At 48.2% G+C, this 19,913-nt stretch overlaps 1 protein-coding gene across 1 annotated transcript in view; it reads right to left on the bottom strand.

The window, feature by feature from the left end:
- Nucleotides 1-324: 324 nt before the first annotated feature.
- LOC126517712 (uncharacterized) overlaps nucleotides 325-19,913 on the bottom strand; it is a 34,645-nt gene continuing 15,056 nt past the window's right edge. The window contains exons 4-12 of the mRNA XM_050167502.2: nucleotides 19,236-19,396; nucleotides 17,851-17,959; nucleotides 15,864-15,909; nucleotides 15,605-15,696; nucleotides 12,232-12,447; nucleotides 9,598-9,657; nucleotides 8,899-9,246; nucleotides 4,062-4,244; nucleotides 325-3,825 (exon numbers count right to left, since the gene is read on the bottom strand). Of these exons, the coding sequence (XP_050023459.1) occupies nucleotides 1,963-3,825; nucleotides 4,062-4,244; nucleotides 8,899-9,246; nucleotides 9,598-9,657; nucleotides 12,232-12,447; nucleotides 15,605-15,696; nucleotides 15,864-15,909; nucleotides 17,851-17,959; nucleotides 19,236-19,396 (3,078 nt within the window). The 3' untranslated portion in view covers nucleotides 325-1,962. The remainder of the gene's footprint in view (nucleotides 3,826-4,061; nucleotides 4,245-8,898; nucleotides 9,247-9,597; nucleotides 9,658-12,231; nucleotides 12,448-15,604; nucleotides 15,697-15,863; nucleotides 15,910-17,850; nucleotides 17,960-19,235; nucleotides 19,397-19,913) is intronic.

Below are 19,913 nucleotides of genomic sequence, written 5' to 3'. Positions count from 1 at the left end.
ATCGTACATTGCACACCATGTGGTAAAGGGTAGAACAAATCTGGGAAGTCCATGTAACATGTATCAAGCAGATAAGCAAGCAGATAAAGAAAGTAATTGACATCAAGAGAAGGAACGTGCAGCTGGGACTGATTAAAGAATCATTAGGTGCAGATGTAATTTGGGGGGAGTAAATGGTGAGCTTTGGGAGTTACCTGCGTACCAGAAGTGGACCCAATCTGACCACTGTAACAATGATGACAATCACCAGGTGTACTTGGCCCCCTCATCTTCACAGGCTTCTGCTGCTCCCAACTTTGCAATGCCACAAGATATTTCACAGAATGGGCAGCAAAAAAGTTCTTTAATTCACAAATGTGTTGGCCAGATGCCAACACACATTCAAACAGCTTTGCAGTCTTCAGTATGCACATGCAGCAAGATAGCCTGTCAATTCCTCACATTTGGTTCAAACACACAAGCACTGGTTTGCCTTCAGCCACTGGTTCGAAGATATACATTTACATATATAATAAAACAAGAAAAAAGAAAACATGCTTCCTGAGTGCCGTGTCTCCGTCTTTGTGGGGCTGGCTTGAAAGCAGCCTTGCAGCACAAACACCATTGCATCCACCAGCACACAAATCTCGCCATTCAAACAGCAGTACATATCAGCTCTCAGAAACGAGCGTTCCTGATGACCGGCACAACAAGCTCACTTAGTGCCCACCCTCTAGCCATGCAGGAAACAAAATTACGAATTACGTTTTCCACGATTTTACAATGTCATCAGGCCACACTACTGCTCCACAGTGCTTTGTTCAGGAACTGAACGCAATGATAACTTAAAAAAATTGCGCTTAAGTAGTCCACGCACACTTAGCAGTGCCTTAGGCAAAGGGCTGCGTGGAGAAGCAATCTTCTGGAGACACGATTGAGTTTTGAACGTTAACAGCATGGCTTGTAATCGTACTGGTTGTGGCACGCAATGTGGAGATTAGAAAACGCACACGGTTAAGAACCTTGCCCAGCTCTTGGTGGCAAGCAGTTTGAGGACACGGAGAAAGTGGTTGCGAACGATTGAGAAGAGTATTTTACAAAGGTTACTTTTCAAATTTGAGAGAGCTACTTCTGTCCACGATGGTTTTTTCAATCTCGCAGTGCATCGCCGTGGCACTTTTGCTTTACAATGAAAAACCGAACTTCACGGAACACATTCTGCAGTGGTTTTTTGTACAGCTCGTGCAGACTGAACACCTTGCTGCCAGTAAAATAGAAGTACTAATCTATCAATTCCAGCTTGGCCATCACGATACGCCAAACTCTATCAAACACAGCCTCTCACCAGTGCCATGCACTGACTGTAATTAGTGAACAACCACTTCAGATAGATCGACAAGGCTTGGTACGTACAGCCACTACGCATTGCGATCTCAAATTTGTGCATTCCTGGACTCGTGTTTTCACCGTAAAGTGACACATAGCAACGTGAATTAAGAAATGTTGTACTTTCTGGGTCCCATATTTTCAAATGCTTCCGTTCTTGCACGGTTTAATCGCTTGGCAATTAGCCCGAATCTCGGCCTTCCATTCTGTCTGCCGATGGTGAGCTCAGCACCAAGCTACGACCTGCCGAGGCAACAGTGAAAGCAAGAGTCATCCTCCCTCCATCCCACTATCGGAAGGCTGCCGGCTACCCACAGTGTGCTGGTGTAAGATGCTCCATACGGTACCACAGCACTTTAACAAGGGCACTTGCAATGTATTTTGGTGTTGGCAGTCAGCACGTTCAGTGAGTCAAGGCTCAGAAACAGCTTCAAACAGTGGCGATGGCAAGAACGAGTGACTCGGCACGTCCACACCGCCACAAGAGGCACTGTTGGCGAGGCACACAACTATGTACAACACGCACTATCCCAGGTGGTTGGGGAAGTAGCCGGGCGGCAGCCATGAGCAGCCACATGCCGGAGTGACGACGCCCGGTCAGCTGGGCTGCTGCACCACCTGAAGCAGACGCCCGTCGGAAGTCAGGAGAAGAATGGGCGTCTGCATAGTGTTCGGCATCGTCGTCTGCAAAAGCACCGTTGCAGTGGCCTGTTGTGGCTCCTCAGCAGACTGTGCCTGTGCCATGGGAATAAGCTGACTGATCATGTCTTGTGACACGGCTGGCACCTCGGGCTGCTGTAGAACCACCTGCTGCGGTTTCGGTGGACTCTGCGGCACGACAAACACGAGCTGCTGCTGCGACCCATTGGAGCCTATGAGTTGTTGATGTTGTTGCGATGACACAAATGTGTCACCCCTTGCAGTGTGCACCGCACTTGACACAGTGCCCACCACACCGTCCATGCTGGAGCACACGTTGTTTGACGCGGCAGCTGTGTTGCGGGACTTGAAGATTTTCCGCGGCGTCGTGATGGGTGCCAGCGGCGGAACCTCTTTGGTCTTGGTGGTCGTCGGCGAGCTTGAGTGCTTCCACCACGGGTACACACGTTGCCGCGGGGGCAACGTCTCTCGCCGGTGATTTTGTACACACGTTGAGTAGGAAACGTTCGGCTGCACGGCGGACGACGTCACGGGGAACGTCTGCACCAGCGATGGCACCACGGAGAGTTCCATGGTGGACGTAGTCACAGGATTTGTTTGCACCAGGGATGATGCCATAGAGACATCTACGGCAGACGAAGTCACGGCCAGCGTCTGTACAAGTGATGGCACAGCAGGGATGTTCACGGTGGATGAGCTCACGGGCAGCGTCTGCACAACCGACTGCACCACAGGAACATTCTGCACAACCGGTGGTGCCATCTGAAGGTTTTGCACTACCGGCGAGGAAGCAGATATGTTTTGCATGCCCGACAGTGCACCAGTAAGAGCCTGCGCGGCTGGCGTCGCTGCCGGAAAGCCCTGCCCCACAGGTGGTGCTGTTGGAAGCGGTAGCGACTGGAGGTTGTTACCGAGGCTGGCCTCGTCAAGGGTTGTGTACTCCACGTGCAACAGAATCTCCTGGCCACTGTTGTCCACTGCTGGCACCAGGACAGCCTTCTGCGAGGGGCGCTGCTCTTGGTCTTGCCTGCAGACATCCTCCATGACCACGTCATTGGCCAGAGGCAAACTCTGGGCCTCCGCCACACCATCCTGTACTGCTGCTGTGCTCTGCGTCTCCTCCGGCATCACAACTTGCTCTTGTACGACCGCTGGCATCATGGCAGCAGGGGCCTGGACTGTCTGAGGTGTGGATGGACGGGCAGGCTCCGAAAAAGTCGTAATGCCTGCCTCAAGCAGTGAGCGCACCTTCGTTGGTCGTTTAAGCTGGTCAGATGACCTCTTGTGGTGGTCTGTAGGCCGCTTGGGCGGATCAGCCTGCATCCTCACACTGGCAAACGGCCGTATCCACGTCGTCGAGCTTGGCGTCACAGTCGACAGCAGTGCAGATGACGAGTTCCTGGCCAGTATGTGTGGCACAGCCGCCTTTGCAGCTGGTTCTTTAGGCACCACAGGAATCGACCGCTGTGGAGGTGGAATAGAACTAACAGTTTGAGTGGAGGCCTGGCAGAAGGACACCCTGCTAGCTTGGCTAGAAGGCTGGGCAGCGGGCTGATCAGATGACTGGCTTGCGGCCACTTCCTCGTCTGAGTTTGTTAGCCCATTGGGCAGTGACAATGCGATCTTGCGCTTCCGCAGCACACGCCACCCGCTGTAGTCCTTGCCGTCTTCTTGCATTTCGACCTCCTCCTGATCTTCAACATTGTCGTTGTACTCCTCCTGGCTCATGCTTTCCTCGGAAGAAGAATCTTCGTCGAGGCACTCGTCCTTGTAGTGCATCGTCCAGGAGTCCACGGCATCCTGTAGGTACGAAAGAAGTCACAAACTCAGCCATTCGAACTTTCTCAGCTGTTCCTGCCTGGGATTCTTTAGCATGCACCTATGTTTATGTTCACGAGCATTTTTGCATTCTGCCCCCACTGAAATGCCATCATGGCTTTTTACGCAACTCGATAATCATTACATACACATACACAACACGAAAATACGAACGTGCTTCAAAAACCGTAACCAGCTCAAAGGGCCCTCGAGCTCACCTCGCCACCATGGGTTTCCTGGGTGTCCGGCTGATGCCACTCGCGGTGGAGTCGGGTGCGCAGGGCCACGTCCGCCTGCTGGAACGCAGCCTCCTCGGCCTCCCACTCGGAGAGCAGGACTCGCAGCTGCTCCAACAGAAGCCGCTCAGTGCTCTCCTCTGCCTTTTCTGCCTCTGCGGCTCCCTGCCAAGTAGGACGCCGCCCGCATATGCGGTTTAGTTGGCGTGGCCACTGACAAGCATGAGCGGCACCAGACTACATGGCGTTATGGCATAGACGTGACACACACGCGACCTTACTTTAAAAGCGAATGGCTTTGTTTGGCTCTTTGGCTCGTTTTCATGGTCAGTGGTTGGCGGTCGAATTGTGACGACCGACACAAAGATTCCAATGCAAAAAGCATGTGCGCACGCGGTATTGAGTTGCAGGGTGCGTTAGTCGCTGAACTGCTAAATGGCAACTAGTAGTACAGCTGAGACGCACGTGCTGTCGACCTGTACTAACACTAAAGATGTGCTGGTTAACTGCTCCGTTCCCTATGGTAATACGCAATGAAACAACAAATGCTAACTAAACATCCTCGCTGCAAGAAATATACAAATATAAGCACTTGGCTGTTCGCTTACAGTGGCAATCATCGCTGACAACTTCTGCACACATTTTTATTCAGACAACCTTTTATCTACAAAACCAGAGCTGTACTCATCCTAGCTGCTCGAAAGGCATGGACCCAGCGAGCCGGCAACGGCGAGCGGAGACCCGCGCCGAGTAACGGCAACTTCGAGGATGACGTAGGCCCTCGTCGGGGCGCGCGAGCGCCCAACTGCAGGCATAAAGTTGTCTCCAATCCAATCCAATCGTCCTAGCTGGTAACACCAATATTGCCAACTATGAGCCATGCCTTGTCCAGGCTACAGCTTCTGCTTTACTGAGCATGAGGGAGCCGCATTTATCAACTCAATTCACGTCATGCACTTTGAGTGTTGGAAATTGAATTTATTCCTGGACACATTTGATGACTCTTCCTTATCATATGCTGAAATAATTACGTTTGAACTGTTCACGTGTGCTGAGGCAAAGCCTCTCTTTCAGTGCGGATGTCTTCCCTTAATATTTTGTGCAAATACAGGAGATAAACTACACATGTAATATCTTTACCGAATCGGGATATAATGTGCAATAATTTCGTGCAATAAAAAAATAACAGTAAACTTTATGCACTTTTTTTTAAGAACGAACTTGGGAGGCTAAAGGAGTACTGAGAGATCGTTTTTAAGTTGTTGTAGAAACTCTACCACATTGTGGCGGCAAAACAAATGCAAACTACACACTGATATGCACAATGAATGCCCAAACTCAGCAGTAGGTTGTGGGATGGAGCGCATGTGCAACTCTATCACAGTGACCAAAGCAAAAGAAACCACAGCTTCTTTTGCTTTGCAGTCTCAACGAGCAAGATCCATCCTTGGTGATATATTGTCCTGTAGTAGTGACGGTGAAGAAAGCAGCAAAACTGTGAATGACAAATCTAGCGTGTTATGGGGCAAAGCTGCGCCCTCAAAAACAGGCTACACTCAAAGAACAACGACAGCGGCGAACACGGTCGGCGATCGCTGAAAATCGCATCTGCCAGTGAAGCGCGTCAACTTTTACGCATGAGTCATCGAAGGTTCCGGAGTTATTCCTGGTGCCCGCCTGTCTTCAAGAAAGTTCTACACAATTCGCATCACACATGCAATCAGATTACACAAGCTTCAGTGACAACAGACAGCAGACAGAACCACTGATAACATTCAAGAAACTTCCGACACATGCGGACATGTCCCGCATTAAGCAATAACATTTGTTAGATGGTGAAAAGCGCTCACCCGAAAAAGATAAAACGAGTACATGTGCCAATATGTGCGTTTTGGTAGGATGAATAGAGCCCGGGCGTGTGGAGTTAAGGCCAACTGTAACGCCGGCTAAATTGGTTATAGTAATTGAGTACTGTCGTACATATCATCTCAGGATTGTTGGCAAAGCTTTAGGACTGGTAACTGTCAAATTTTTTATCCTAACTGACCGCTTTAAATAACACTTCAGCATACCACACGGGCCTCTTCTTGTCAGTGGACAGCAATGACTCAGACATTAGAATATGGCCTCTGAGATGCTAAGTTCCCCGCAGGCTCTGCTTAATCTCACAGGCTGTGCAGAAGAGCTGCACTGATTCTGGATTTTAGCGGCATTTCCAACAAGCTGTAATGGTAGCGTTTTTTTTTTCCATTTCTCCACAATAAAAGAAAACCCATTACTGCGAGCTCTTCGTGATGCAAGCACTCGTATTTCAAGCACAAAAGTTTGCATGAAGGCTGCTCCTATCTACGCTATCCTGATCCTCCTCTCGCGTGACCATTTTCTACGCCTTGACATCACGGCACATACGCCTGCTAGGAAACAAAACCAGAATAGTTTCGCAGAAAAGGTATAACAGTGGGCTTTGGTTGAATGGAACCTCAAGAGATTAGGCAATAAGTTACACTTATTAGGAATTCCATTTACCAAGAAATTCAACTCCGGGGCATAGATGGTGCTCATTAAAAAAAAATAGATACTCTACTGCCAGCACTAGGTAACAGCTGCAGCACATCTGATCACACAAAGCTTCTTCTAACAAAGTTCATACAGTCGAACCCGACTATATCGAACCTGTTTACATCGAATTATTGCATATATAGAACAATTTCTGGGCACGGTATAGTTACAATGAGTATATATAGCAAAAAATATGTTTACATCTAACAAAAATAGCAGCGACTCCCGATATATCGAACGTCGAGCGGCAGAAAAGTGCCCCTAGAAGTTGACTTTCCCTCGCAGTTGCGGGGAAACCCGACGGCGCGGCTCCATCCAACCGCTCTCCCTATCGTGACCGCGCTGCTTCGGACGAGCCGTCGACACCCCCCTGCAAGAAATGATCCTGGCCCGCCCGCAGCGCTTGCTCAGACAGCCAATCAGAGGCTCTTGTGCCCTCGTCGTGCAAAATGGCGAAAGTGCGAGTTGTCTCGATGCTTTTCTGGTCCATTGTGTGTGTGCCTTGCGGGCCTTCTCCCGCAGTGTTGCCATGATGAAAGGGAAGAATTTGCCTTTTGTCGCGAAGCTCGAAATCATAAATCGGGTCGAACGCGGTGAAATGTTGGATGTGTCCCCACAGCATGAATGATTCCGAGGAACACTCTCAGGACGATCATGAAGAATAAGGGGGAAATTTGGGCTAAAGCGGCCAAACTCTCGCCCCAGTGCCCGTGGCGCCCGACGCGTACGCACGGCCGTGTACGAGAGGTTCATCCGAAATTGCTTCAGCTGTGCCGGCTTCCGCGTGCTCGGTGATGACTGTAAATTCTGATGAATGCGACGCAGCCGTTGCTGGTGTTGCTGAAACTTGGAGCGAGCTGTCAGAATTTCCGGAAGCTGTTGACGAATCAACAGTGGACGAGTCTGTGAGTACAAATGATGGTGTCGCGACGACGGGAGAGCCCGAAAACGAAGACTACATTGCCGACATCGTACCGAGCACAAGTGAAAGCGGGCACAATGAGGAAAGCAACGACGGTCCTATGCCTACATCCTCCGAAGTGATTGGTGTGCTCGCACTAGTCCGGTGCTTCTGCGCGAATGCGGAAGGCTGCGGCCTCAACTGTTCCCAACTCCTTAGACAATGTGGAGAAGTGCGTGAGTCGCAGGCACCGAAATTGCCCAAGCAGAAAGAAGTGCAGGACTATTTCATGCAAAACTATACTAGTTTCATCAATAAAGTGATTTTATAAATGGTATGTGCTTTTATGACATCCAATTATTCAGCAGGCTTATATCGAATTATGCTCTATATCGAACTGATAGGCGTTTTTTTGAGAGTTCGATATAGCCAGATTGGACTGTATTTGCACACACCCGCCGACTAGAGCTAGCAGCACAAATCATAATTACCGAAAGATAAAAGATAGTCATTTAATCAATTGCCATTTTAGTGAAGCAGACAACTGTTCAAGTCATAGATAAATATGATATTCACCTCCAGCTTCAGTGCACTGTGTAGGCTTTTCTCTGTTTCCAATGGAAATACTAAGCAAAGTCACAGCTCACCTAAATCACAGACAAACAAAAAAAGAAAGGACAGCAGGGAAGGCCACGATAGAGCCATAACAAAGAACATTGCCAGACTAACTATAGCACCAACATAAACCAGCATAAGCCACTTTGGCGAAAATGTGATCAACTGATGATTGGATTGGATTGGAGAAACTTTATTTATGCCTGCAGTTGGGCGGTCGCGCGCCCTGACGAGGGCCTACGTCATCCTCGAAGTTGCCGTTACTCGGCGCGGGTCTCCGCTTGCCGTTGCCGGCTCGCTGGGTCCGTGCCTGATGAGAAAACCTGCCCAAACAGTGACGCTTGTGATTCACCACTGAGATTGGCCACCGAGGTTGGCCACTGAGGTTGGCCACTCAATTTCGTCTTCAGTAATATTTCTAGATTCGTTTACCCAGAGTTGGGAAAAAAGGTGATTCTGTTTAACAACCTCTTATTTTTTTTTTTTTGCATTGCCCTAATACAAAATCAGCCATACATGAGGCTGTTGTTCCATTTAAACGGCAATTTCAATCGATCAACTTACATTTACAAAATTCTATTGTACAGTACATTATTTAGGGAGCTCTGAGGCTTGCCAATATTTTTTCTTTACGATTTCAAGGTCCAAGAAAAAAAAACATTGAAAAAAACATTGAAAAGTCGAAGATGGCGTCAATACTCTCTTCAAGAGTTAGACATGGCGTCGCATGCACGCCAAACATACTTTTCTGGTAGCTGGCCTCTTGTCTTCAGCATTGCTGCAGCTGCTGCTGCTGGTGCTGTTCTCCGAGAGGGAGGTGATGAGGGCCCGCAAGTCGGCCACGCTGGTCGCCACAGTTTCAAAATCGGGCGGTGGTTTCTCCTCCTTCACATCATCTGCTTCAACCTTTGATGTCGGGGTTGCCTCCGTGGACGCTGGTTCTGCCTCCGCGGGTGGTGGCACCAGCTCCGTGGACTCTGGCTTGACCTCTGCAGGCTCGGTCTCCGCAGGCTTCGCCTCTACATCTGTCTCAGCCGCCTTCTCCTCTTCCTCCTCGCACTCTTCCTTCGCTGCCGCTGCCGAAGATTTTGTCTGCAATGAAGAGCATAGTTATTGGAAATTCAATCCTGGCAATAAATGCTAAGGTGCACCTAAAATGGATGTATAACATGACATTCGAAAACCAAATCAACTTAGAAATGTTTGCCCCGTGTAAAGTGCACACGCATGCTCCATAGGGCGGTTGTTTGCTTCCCGCCCATCTCATCACAATCCTTGTCGCCTAGTTGGGACTACGTCAGACCCTTGGTTTCATGGTTGCAGTATTTCTATGCAAGGGGACAGCAATTTCAAGCCAGACCAAAATGCCTCTGTTTTTGCATTTACTTACAATATAAAACTGACAGGTGCAGACTGGTTACGTAAAAAAGCAGAAGCACTCGCCTTTCTGTGTCTGGAGGATCTCCTGGAACTACTCCGCTGTTGCCGACCTTTCTTCTTGGACTGCAAACAAGGAGGCCGCAGATCAGACAGCGTGCAGGCAGTGGGCTCGTGAGGGCTCACTTAGCAACAGAAAGTTCATTGGGAAGGGCACGAAGCCCTTATACTGTGGGACACAGACACATGTGCCAAGGTTTTTAAATAACAAGACACTCAGGGACTACTGTGGGGATCATCTTGGGCTCGGTAGTTCAAGAAGTTTCTTGAAGTTGCTTTGTATTTCTCTGTGCTTCCTGTCACAATTGACATGGCTTAATTTGCGTAACAATGGCTCCGGCCAAAGTGCATCCGGAAGCCAAAAAAAAAAGGACAAAAAGAAAGCTGCACTGATAGCTGCACTGCGTGTCTTGCACCCTTAAAAGTACGCCGTACAGCTTTCTCACTTTCCCTGGCTCATTTAGAGCGCTGCTCCACGGTTCGTTCTGACTTGTAACCAAATTGAGCAGGGAGAGCATCAGGTCGCAATAAGTGGGACGGCTCTCTCATAGACTCCTCGCACATTCCAGGGTGTCTACCAAGTTGACGTTTCCAGATTCCCTGAGTTTTCCAGGTTTTTCCTGAGTGACACAGAAGTTCGTTTTATGTGAAGACGGGCTGATACCTTGTCACTCCTATGGCGTCACTCTCTAGTAAGCATGCCAAAATATAAAAAAGCGACTTAATCCAGTTTGAATAGTAAGCAGCAGTGTTTATTTTATTCAAAAAGAAACGAGAAGGGAAGGGTTAGTAAAATGCACAGCGAAAAAAATACCTTCGAAAAAGGTAAAACACATTGTCGAAAATTCCCAAATACGAATAAAAAGGAGATGCATACAGAAGCAAATATTTTCGAAGATGCGCTACTTCTATAAACTGATAGCAAGCTCACTGGTGTCAGACGCGAACTTTGTCACAAGTGAGATTCCTTTTCAACAGCTGGTAACCACAACTGTCCTGACATACTCTCAGCCTGCGCACAACGCCTCAGTGTTGCGTTTCACTGCTTTGAAGAGTTTATTTTGATTTGTATTAGGGACACCTGCATCTCAGCACCAGCCAACACTGTTTTTTGAGCTCAAGCTCCTTCAAAGAAGCAGTGGCACGCTTCCTTTCGTGTTAATTCCGCAATGCGTAGGTACTTTTTGTTCTTGTCCTCCTTCCACCGTGCGTTCGCCCCACGAACCATTTGAAGCATCCTCTTTGTCAGCTGTACAGCCATCGCCCGATTTTTCGGACTCCCTAGGGGCTACGAAAACGTCCAAAAAATCAGGCAGTTGGAAAAAATGAGTGCATGTCTTTTGCTGCCCTTAAGGGCTAAACTCGCTGCAGGCACATCCGAAAAAGCTCTGAAGGCCTGCCAGTACACTTATTAGGCATATCGGTGCTCGTACTGTGACAGTAGATGGTGGGTGCACGCGTGTATAATGAAGGAATACATACCTACTGTGCTCCGTGACAATTGCCCTTTGTTATGCTTCACCGCAATACTTTTGCGTATGCTTCACGGCGTAACATTGCTGTACTGAGGCGAAGCTGACTTTCTGAAACCGGTATTGTGCAACACGTCGTGTTTTCCGAGCTTCGAAGCCAATCGCAAAGATTACAAAGGCGGAGTCTGTGCCATAGCTGACAGCGGCGAATTTTTTCATTGAAAAAAACACAGCACCAAACGGCAAGAAGTTTAATAGCGAACGTCGAAGCAGCTAGGTCTAGCGTTGCTGCGGTGGTGGCTACGGCTGTCAGCGGATCTGCGTGCGATAGCGCCGGTTCGAGGCGGCTAGGCAATCAAAATGGCGGCGGTGGTGGCTTTAATTAATGCCGTTCTGGACCTGCGGTCTCGGCAAGAATTCCGGAAAATCGGACGGTGAAGAGTTCTCGCATCCGAAATTTCAGGCGTTCTCATACATAGGCTCTATGGGGTACGTGGTGGTGCCACGAAGCCGATCGAATTATCGGGCGTCCGAAAAGTCGGTCGCTGACTGTACACTGGGAACTCCTCAACCCGACGACACAGCGTCAAAGACGATTCGTTATGATTCCTCTCTGTTACTTGAGACAGCATTTAAAAAAGTAAATTATGGGGTTTTACGTGCCAAAACCACTTTCTGATTATGAGCCACACCGTAGTGGAGGACTCCAGAAATTTCGACCACCTGGGGTTCTTTGACGTGCACTTAAATCTAAGTACCACGGGTGTTTTCGCATTTCACCCCCATCAAAATGTGGCCGCCGTGGCCGGGATTCGATCCCGCCACCTCGTGCTCAGCAGCCCAACACCATAGCCACTGAGCAACCGTGGCAGGTTCGAGCCAGCATTACCGCGACCTTCATTCCCTTTCAATAAAATTACAACTAATTTTCCCTGACAGAAGCACAAATGCCCCGAGTTTTCCCTGAGTATTTCCAGACTATTAAAAATCCCTGATAATTCCCAGTTTTCCCGGTTGGTAGACCCTGCATTCTGGGTGTTGAGAAACTGTTTTTGCAAGCCAAAAGTTTGCTCTAGATGGGGTCATTACAAGTGGGCTCTCAACTGTATAAGTAAAACAAAGAGGAGTGCAGACAGGTTCCAGACACAATGAACGTCCAGCCGTGTACCTTATGCGAGGTTTTGGGTGTTGGTGGCGGCGGAGGGCTGGGCTCCCTTTCCGGCGTCGGAGGCGGCTGAGGTAGCAGCATGCGGTACAACCTGGGCTCCGCCAGGCACGGGAAGTGCAGGTAGCGGCGTCCGACCCGGTCCTCACCCAGGCACGCCTCTCGCAGGCTGTCAGCTTCCTGCTCCGCCATCCACTCTTGGACGCGCCGATGCTGGCCCTGCACCCCGACACGGGTTCACTCATCATCTGGGACGCATGGAACACACTTGGGCCACAATTTCATGCCGAGTTGTCGGATGCAAATACAACGATGCAGTTGTTCAACTACCAGAAAGATCGCTGGTGGTAGAGTCTCTGGCACGATGTATTGTTGAACTGTGCACTGCACTAAATGTTTGACTGCCTGGCTCGGAAATATTAGTTTGCCCTTGCCCAGAAAGCTTCACATCCTGCAGCGCCAAAGGAACTAGTAGGTAATTACTGCTATACCAATTGAGTGACTAACTTATTCAATCATTCATTCGTTATTTCGTTGGGTTCAATGTCCCAAAGCCACACTGGGGCTATGGGATGTGTTGTAATAGAGCACTCCGAATCGATTTTAACCACCTGGGATTCTTAATGTGAACCTAAATCCAAGTACACAAGCCTTTTTGCCTTCCCTCTCAACTGGCACACTGCTAAGGGTACAAAAGCAGAATTCAGAGCTGTATCATCATCTCAAGCCATTAGTGACCTGCGCAACTTCGCATGCTATCAAACACAATGACAGTAGCCTTTCTTTCAATTGTGCATGCTTCATGTGACGAGCAGCTAACTGCTCTTATACTTATTACTGCAGAGAATATGACTCCTGCATTGCAGCTGTAAAATCTTGACTTTTTCTATGACTTTGGGGGCACAGTTGTTCTGGGTTGCTTTTATCAAAAGCTGACAATAGCTGCACACAGTTATTCGTGAGGATTATTTTTCTCGTTCCTTTTGTAAGGGTTAGGGCAAACTGGACAGATGAAGGTGGATGAAGCGTAACAAAAGAGAGCGTCATGCTACAGTCAGATTGATTAAAATTTTGCCTTGTCACAATCCTTCTTCCACTTTGCAGCAGGCTTCAGCAGAACTCATTTACATTAGTCAGTACCTCTGCGCTTTGAAGTATAAACCTTTTCCATACTGCACAAAATGATGAAATGTTTACCGAGTTTCCCAGGATACTTCTGCAACATGATTTCACGACTTCTATACTCGTCATCGACCGAATTGATAGAGGTTCCAGCAACGAATATACTCATCAGTGGTAGCGAAAGGGTTCATTCGGCTTTGCTCCGTGAACTGCTAGCCTTGTGGTTAGCTCTGATGGCAGAGCAACCATCACAGAAAGGCGTTGGTCCCGGATTCGATTCCCAGACCAGAATGAAGTTTTCTTCAACTACGAAGCTTAAACCCGCATAGGGTTTCCTTTGTAGCACTTTGCTACTTTCAGGTAGATTACCATTTCTCCCTTGCATTTTAGAAGGACTATTTCAGGGGTGAAGGTTGCATGCTGGAGTGAGTTATATGTGGGCAAAATGAAAAACACTGAGAAGAAATAAGCCGTCACCAAGCATTTTGCTGGCAGCAAGTAAACAGATTCGTGGTATGGAAACGGAGGTGTCCAATACACAGACACAAAGAGAACGAGAAGCACAACAGAAACATTGATTCACTGTTGCAGTTGCAAGTGTGCTCATAAATTTATGAGCAGTAAAGCTCCATTTAAACAGTGAAATGAAGAAGTGTGCCCCTTATGGTTGAAGCATGGCACATCAACAACAGTGGTAGCACGTAGATAAGTGAGCTCTCGATTATCTAGCATAATGAGGATTTGTCATGCCTAAACCATTATCTTGTGCGAGTTCCCGCACATGTCTACAACTGACGAGCTGGCACTGCCTTCTCTTGAGCATGCGCTCATAAGTTTTGCATCTTCCTTCTTTCACACCACCGTGCGACCTTTCATTTGACTGTATATGCACAGCCTCTAGTATACAGTCAATACTCGATTTTTGACTCCTTATGGATCGTGAAAGTGGCCGAAAAATCGGGCAGTCCGAAAAAAATAAATGCGTGCCTTTTACTTCCCCCAAAAGCTCAAATAGCCATGGGCACATATGAAACAGCTCCGAAGGCCTGCAAGTGCACTTATTAGGCGTATCGCTGCTTGTACTGTGACATGAGATGGCGGGTGCACGCGTGTGTAATTAAGGGATGCATACTGTGTTCTGAGACACTGGCCTGCCCCTTTCCACTCTTGGTATGCTCCACCGCACTACACTGCGCATGCTTGCACACGTAACACCGCCGTATTGAGGCGAAGCTGACTTTCGGGAAATGGCATTATGCCATGCCTGACTCTTGCCATACTTTCCGCACTTTGAAGCCATCGGAGAGGAGAACAAAGACGGAGTCATCAGGGAATTCTTTCACTGAAAAACACAGCACCGACTATCAGAAAGCTTGGTAGTGAACGTCAGAGCAACTCAGCTTAATGTTGCCAAGTTGGCTATGGCTGGCTACCGGATCAGTGTGCGAGATGAAATAGTGGCTGTGGTGCCTTCAACTATTGTCATTATGGACCAGCAGTCATGGCAAAAAGTTCAGAAAATCGGAAAGTGAAGGATTACAGTGGTAGAAATTTGTAATGCCCTTATATGTTGGCTCGATGGGGTACGTGGCAGTGCCGAAAAGGCATACGAATTATTGGCCCCTGGAAAAATATGTTGACTGTATTTACAATGCCGATCAGTCACTCTGCAATGCATGGGAGTCGGTGACGCAGTGCAGTGGCTCCATGTTCCCAGTCATTTCGTAATACCCGATGTTGCTAGAGTATGGACAACTTTTGCCAGGCACTACTGCTGCTCCATGCCCACCTCTTTGCTTCCACATGACACACGGTGAAAAAAAAAGTTGCGGCAATGTTAAACACGACCCATAAACAGAGACCAACTACTTGCAAAGTAGAGCCTTCCGAGCGACTGTGCCCAGTTTTGGGGTCACTGGGCTGGCACCGAACAAATACAGAAAGCTGAAATCCGTGTTTGGCACGGTGGCCTTCGCATACCATGAACTGCTACCAATTTGCTAATCTCTGTCATTCCAACCGTTACGGGTTAAGAAATATGTTTATTAGAAAATGGCCAGCCTCCTCGGCTGCCCAAATCGAGCCATCAGTATTGTGCTCAGTGCTATTTCATACAGGCAGGCCAACCGCACGCACGCCGGTGGTTCTGCAGAAGCAGCGCCACCTATGATCACCACACTAAGTAAGCAGATTTTTTGCCCCAGCTCATACCCCGCAATACAGCAATGGGAGCAGATAAAACGTGGGAGCTCACCAGCTTGTGGTCGCAGAGGGCCTTGAGCAGCCACACCCTCTGCAGCAGGCCCAGCTCGTGGAAGTCCTTGCTCTCCATGGGGTCCGTCTCGCCTACACAACGCCACAGCCCTTTCATTAATTCACACTTGGGACAAAGAAACAATGACAGCCAGGAAAACAATGCGATTCCATTTTGACAGCGAGAGATGACTACACAGAAGACAGTGAGATATCAAGTAACTTCTCAGTGAACAACGAAAAAAATAACCTCAACTCACCCATGACGGAGAAAAACTGCTCCTCCAGACCGTGAGCCTCGAAAACCTGCAAGCACAGTGGCCACTGATCAGTTGCTAGTCCTGAGGAAAGAGCAGTGGCACAATGCAAACTTGCATAGTTTTAACTGATTATGGAACACAACGATGACCATCACATCAATAGCTGTTCTCCCATCTATACAGCTCATCACAGCTCTCACAACACATCGGCCACATAAAAGCTGTTTACCCTCCCCACGCCGCTACGTACCACAACCAATGACTGGAACGATCTGTCCACAGGCGACATCTTTCATTCCAACCCTGTCCACTTCAAAGCCACCACTAAGTAACTTTTTGATATCACTTGTGACTTCACCTAACCCTTACGTAAAACCCTTACTATAGGGTCCTTGCAGTATGGCAAGTAAATAAGTAAAATACTCCAGGGTGAGATAAAGGTTACTCTCTTCTAGAGGTTTCCAACTACTCTCACACTGCATGTACCAAACCTAATGTATGCTTGGAAAATTTTTTATCTCATCAGCTCGTTTGATTATCTGTCATCCTCAGTAGCACCCACTGTGTAACTCTAATAAGAGACCGCCATTTATCTGTTCTGTGCATTTCTACACCTCCCCACATGCCCTTCATACCAACAGGTAATTCAACCAAAATCTGAGGTATAACAGGCATGCATTCAATGAAAAAAAAATATAATGTGGTAGCTCGAACACTAAGACACGAGACAGGCTGATTCAAGCAGGGTTCTGCCACCCAATGGAGAAATATGGGCTGGGATAATGCACCAATTCTATCACAAATATTTTCCTTTTTCCTCTTCAGCAGTGGTCCAAGGGGCAACATGTACATTATCGCAAACACTGGCTTGTCATATGGTGGCATACAATAAGAAAGAAATACAGAGCCGAGGAAAAGAATCCTTACATTACACTACCGGCCCAAGGCAAGTATTCCCAATACTTCTCCTACGCAAGAGTGTTACCTCATTGGCCGGCATTTGGGTGCACGGGACTCATGAAGCGATTGGCATGACAACACGATTGCAACGGCGACAGCAAATAGTGGAAACAGTGACTAGGTCCTCACACGCCTCTGCTACTCATCATCAGCCCCTCTTCTGCCAGCCACATCCAGATTTTGTTTCGGTTTACATTTATCACTTTCTTTGGGTGTGCTTTATTATTCATCCACTGCTCCCTCAGCATTTCGGTTCACGTCAGATGTCATAACTTGAGCACGGTTAAGGACTGCACAATGTTTACAGGGGGCACAACAGCATAATGTAAAGTTGTAGCAACATGTGCTGGCCGGCAGGAAAACAACAAAGCTTGGAAGGAAACTGTTTAGTATTGGGCAAACTTATGCCCTCTAAACCAAGGTACAACTTGGCAGTGGTAATAGCAAGAAACACGGTCGCCAGTCAGTGAACTGAATGACGTGGACGTCATGCTGTCTCCTACTCAAAGGGGCATCGCCATACATTCTAGATCTGTTCTGAAGTGTAAACACTCAAAGGACAAGCCTATGTTTCGACATGTGGCTACAAACGACCTGCTAGTGTGGGTGCATCTTACGTGACAACATAAATCGGCGTGCCTCATAATCAGAAAGTGGTTTTGGCACGTAAAACCCCATAATTTAATTTTTAAATCTGAGAACTCGTATTGCTTAAGTTAACGTGCATAACGTACGCAGCAAAATTCTGGAAGTAGGAAAGAATCCATCATGCAGGATTAAGCAGAAAGCTTTTCCGGACTTCTAACCCTCGTTGCCTTACCACACTGTTGGGCACTGTACGTACTGGCCAGGATCCTGAACTGAGGATAGCTAACAACCTTGGACCATGTTTCCTTTCTTTGTCAACGCTAACTTAAAACATTCACTGCTCCTACCAGCAAGCATACCCCCGATGCGTTAATTTATCATGCATGAGCACCGCATGGGCTTTATTAAAAACAAAAGCCCCCTAGTCTAAGGCACTCACTTTGATAAAGTTACGCTGACTTCCCAGATAGGTGCGGTACCAGTTCTGGAGCCGACTCCTAAGCCGCTCGTTCCACACTCGGTACGGCATGGGGTGCTGTAACAGGGTCCTGCAAAAACCAAGAGCAACATCTCAGCTTCAGCGCTGAACAACCTGTTGGCTAGAACTTTAAAGAAACAACAGGTCAGTTAGCACAAAAATGTATGAGACACTGACTCAGGGAGCAGGAAGGTTACAGCACAACACCCAAACCTCCATCCAAATCGGTGGACTTTTCATAACATTGCACACCTGAGCGTTATTTTGTCACCTGCAAGTTGCGGATACAAAACCAGCGTATCCAGAGTAGCCATGCGTCATTATGATGTGATGATTACGCATGTGCTGCCAGGAAGGTTGTGTAGAGAGGGCACTTTTACCGCTACCGCTGCCTTTTGTGCCTCGCCGTTACGCTGCAGCGAGGCATCCCGTTCCCTGTTTCCTCTTTCTTGGAACCGGGGAAACGCCTCTTCCACCGCTCGGGGATGAGCATCGATTCCCTGATGCAACTTCCTCTTTTGGCTGAAGAGAGTGTGACTGACTGCATCTCAACTGAGCCGGTGAGACCACTGCCCGCCGTCTCCTCTGCAGTGCCCTGACCTTCGTGAGCAACTCACTGCACCAGAGCTGAAAGCCCACAGCCACGTGAGGTGAGCTGAACTGTTATCAGTCTCTCGTGGTGTACTTCCTCCATTTTGCAGTTTTCGCCCAAGTTGTGCGGAATGCTGTGCCACCGTGGCTCCCGTTTTACCAGTTGTAACTGAAGTGAACAATAAACGCCTTCAGTTAAAGACTTGTCCCTGTCCCCACTGGCCCGAACCTGCCGTAATCGCGACCCACCACGAACCATGGGTTAGGAGTCATGCCTCTGACTGCTAGGGCTGCTGCAGAAGTGCTAGCAAACGAATGCCACTCCAATGGTCCAATGCGATCCAAAGAGAAGTCAAGCCCCCACACACAGATTTGAGCAGTACCCCTATAGAGTCTGCAAGCAACGTAATTCTCCTTAAGTGGGAACAGTGTGACAAAGGGCACTCCTTTGCCTTCAGTAAGGAAGGCATGGTGCAATGAGGTTCAAATCAAATTGTGGAGTTTAATGTTCCAAAGCAACAGAGGGGCTGCAAGAGACTACAGTGTGCGACTATAGATCGACTTAGACCACCTGGAGTTTTTTTTAATGTGCCTCCAAATCCACACAATTCACAAGCATTTTTCAATCCCACCTCCAATTGGAATACTGCCAGGAATCAAACCCACAACCTCCACACAAATGCACCCTATAATAATATATACGAACTATACACGGCAACCGCATGCATTGGGTGTTGCAAAAATGGAGCACTGACTTGGGCCTCTGCTGTGGCGCGACCAGCAGGCAGGTCATGAGCAGCGCCAGTAAGGAGCTTTTCTGGGGCATCAACAACGAATGCTCAACCTCGGCAATCGACACGTCAGGCAGCTGCAGGGGCTCCTGGGACAGCCGCAGGAATTGGCACAGCTGTGGCACCTGCACGCGTGTTGTCATGTGAAGAATGATTATTTGTGGCAACGGACATCACCTTCCAATCTTAAAAAGTCAAGCCTCAATGCAACAAAGACGCATGTAGCTAAAAATTCTACGCGCTTTATCGAATATTCAATAAAAAAAATAAAGCACACCAAGATCTGGGTTATATTCACAAGCATCTCACAGCTCCACATCACAGACAGCAAACAAGTGTCATGCTGCAGACTGTGCAGGCTGTAGGCTACCGCAAGGTGATGACAGACAACTATGGCATGACAACCATGACAAGGGCCATTAATGCAACGATGGCTACAGCGTGATGGAAATGCCAGCGACAGCGTGATGGAAATGCCAGCGCAAGAATGATGCAACAACACAGTGACCACACGGTGCACGGCAAAAGTGAGAAAGTGTGGAATGGGGAGAGGCAGTGAGGATGAGCACAGAATGACACATTGACAGCTGTCCAGTACAAAATCAGCATAAACAAATATGCATTCAAGCCCATGCAACAGAA

This window comes from Dermacentor andersoni, chromosome 11 (genome assembly GCF_023375885.2).
Source record: "Dermacentor andersoni chromosome 11, qqDerAnde1_hic_scaffold, whole genome shotgun sequence".
Taxonomy (NCBI): domain Eukaryota; kingdom Metazoa; phylum Arthropoda; class Arachnida; order Ixodida; family Ixodidae; genus Dermacentor; species Dermacentor andersoni.
The sequence above is the reverse complement of the archived record's forward strand: the minus strand, read 5'-3'. Positions and strand labels throughout refer to the sequence as shown.